The 1,429-nt window shown below is 32.1% G+C and overlaps 1 protein-coding gene across 1 annotated transcript in view; it reads left to right on the top strand.

Moving 5' to 3' along the window:
• SCFD2 (sec1 family domain containing 2) overlaps window positions 1–1,429 on the top strand; it is a 178,496-nt gene that overhangs the window by 48,363 nt on the left and 128,704 nt on the right. Inside the window, exon 4 of the mRNA XM_015825043.1 lies at window positions 38–213. Coding sequence (XP_015680529.1) covers window positions 38–213 — 176 coding nt within the window. The remainder of the gene's footprint in view (window positions 1–37; window positions 214–1,429) is intronic.

Below are 1,429 nucleotides of genomic sequence, written 5' to 3'. Positions count from 1 at the left end.
ATATATAAATATATATATATTTTCCCCTGCATCGTAGGGAGAGTCACCCCTGATCAGCTTCACACGTATATCCAGCTTTTCAAGAAGAAAATTGATGCTCTTGAAAATCATTGCGGGCTTCTGCAGATTGCGCTGGCTGTTGTACAGACTCTAAAAGACCCTCAGAACGCCAAATGGGACAACTTTTTAGCCTTTGAACGGCTATTTGTACAGGTACCGTATGAGCTGAACTTTGTAACTTTTTTTAGGCGTTGACACTGCTTATGCTGCTATCTTATTCTACTCCTTACGTATAGAAAGTAATTCATTAAGTCATTCATTCAAAACCAAAGTCGACTTAACAACAACAACAACAACAACAACAATAATAATAATAATAATAATAATAATAATAATAATAATAGAAGTTGGAAGGGACCTTGGAGGGAATAGAATAGAATAGAATAGAATAGAATAGAATAGAATAGAATAGAATAGAATAGAATAGAATAGAATAGAATAGAGAATGGAACAGAACAGAATAGAAAGTGGAGTGAGGTGGGGTGGGGTGGGATGGAATGGAATAGAGTAGAGTAGAAAATAGAATAGAGTAGAATAGGAAATAGAACAGAACCGAATAGAATAGAAATAGAACAGGGATGAATAGAATAGAATAGAATAGAATAGAATAGAATAGAATATGGAAAGCATAGAATAGATTAGAATATGGAAAGAATAGAATAGAATAGAATAGAATAGAATAGAATAGAATGGAATGGAATGGAGTGGAGTGGAGTGGAGTGGAGTGGAATGGAACAGAACAGAACAACAGAATAGAGCAGAATGGAACAGAATAGATTAGAATATGGAAAGAATAGAGTAGAACAGAACAACAGAATAGAGCAGAATGGAACAGAATAGATTAGAATATGGAAAGAATAGAGTAGAATAGAATAGAATAAAAAATAGAGTTGAGTGGAACAGAACAGAATAGAATAGAACAGAACAGAATAAAACAGAATAGATTAGAATATGAAAATAGAATAGAGTAGACTAGAATAGAATAGAAAATAGAGTGGAGTGGAGTGGAATGGAATGGAATAAGAATGGAATGGAATGGAATGGAATGGAATAGAATAGAATAGAATAGAATAGAATAGAATAGAATATGGAAAGAATATGGAAAGAATAGAATAGAATATGGAAAACAGAATAGATTAGAATATGGAAAGAATAGAATAGAGTGGAATGGAACAGAACAGAATAGAGCAGAATGGAATAGATTAGAATATGGAAAGAATAGAATAGAGTAGAATAGAATAGAATAAAAAATAGAGTGTAGTGGAATGGAACAGAACACAATAGATTAGAATATGAAAAGAATAGAATAGAATAGAGTAGACTAGAATAGAATAGAATAGAATAGAAAATAGAGTGGAGTGGAATGGAA

Source organism: Protobothrops mucrosquamatus, unplaced genomic scaffold (assembly GCF_001527695.2).
Source record: "Protobothrops mucrosquamatus isolate PMUCROS unplaced genomic scaffold, P.Mucros_1.0 scaffold2458, whole genome shotgun sequence".
Lineage (NCBI taxonomy): Eukaryota > Metazoa > Chordata > Lepidosauria > Squamata > Viperidae > Protobothrops > Protobothrops mucrosquamatus.
Note: the sequence above shows the minus strand (reverse complement) of the source record. Positions and strands in the feature narration are given on the sequence as shown.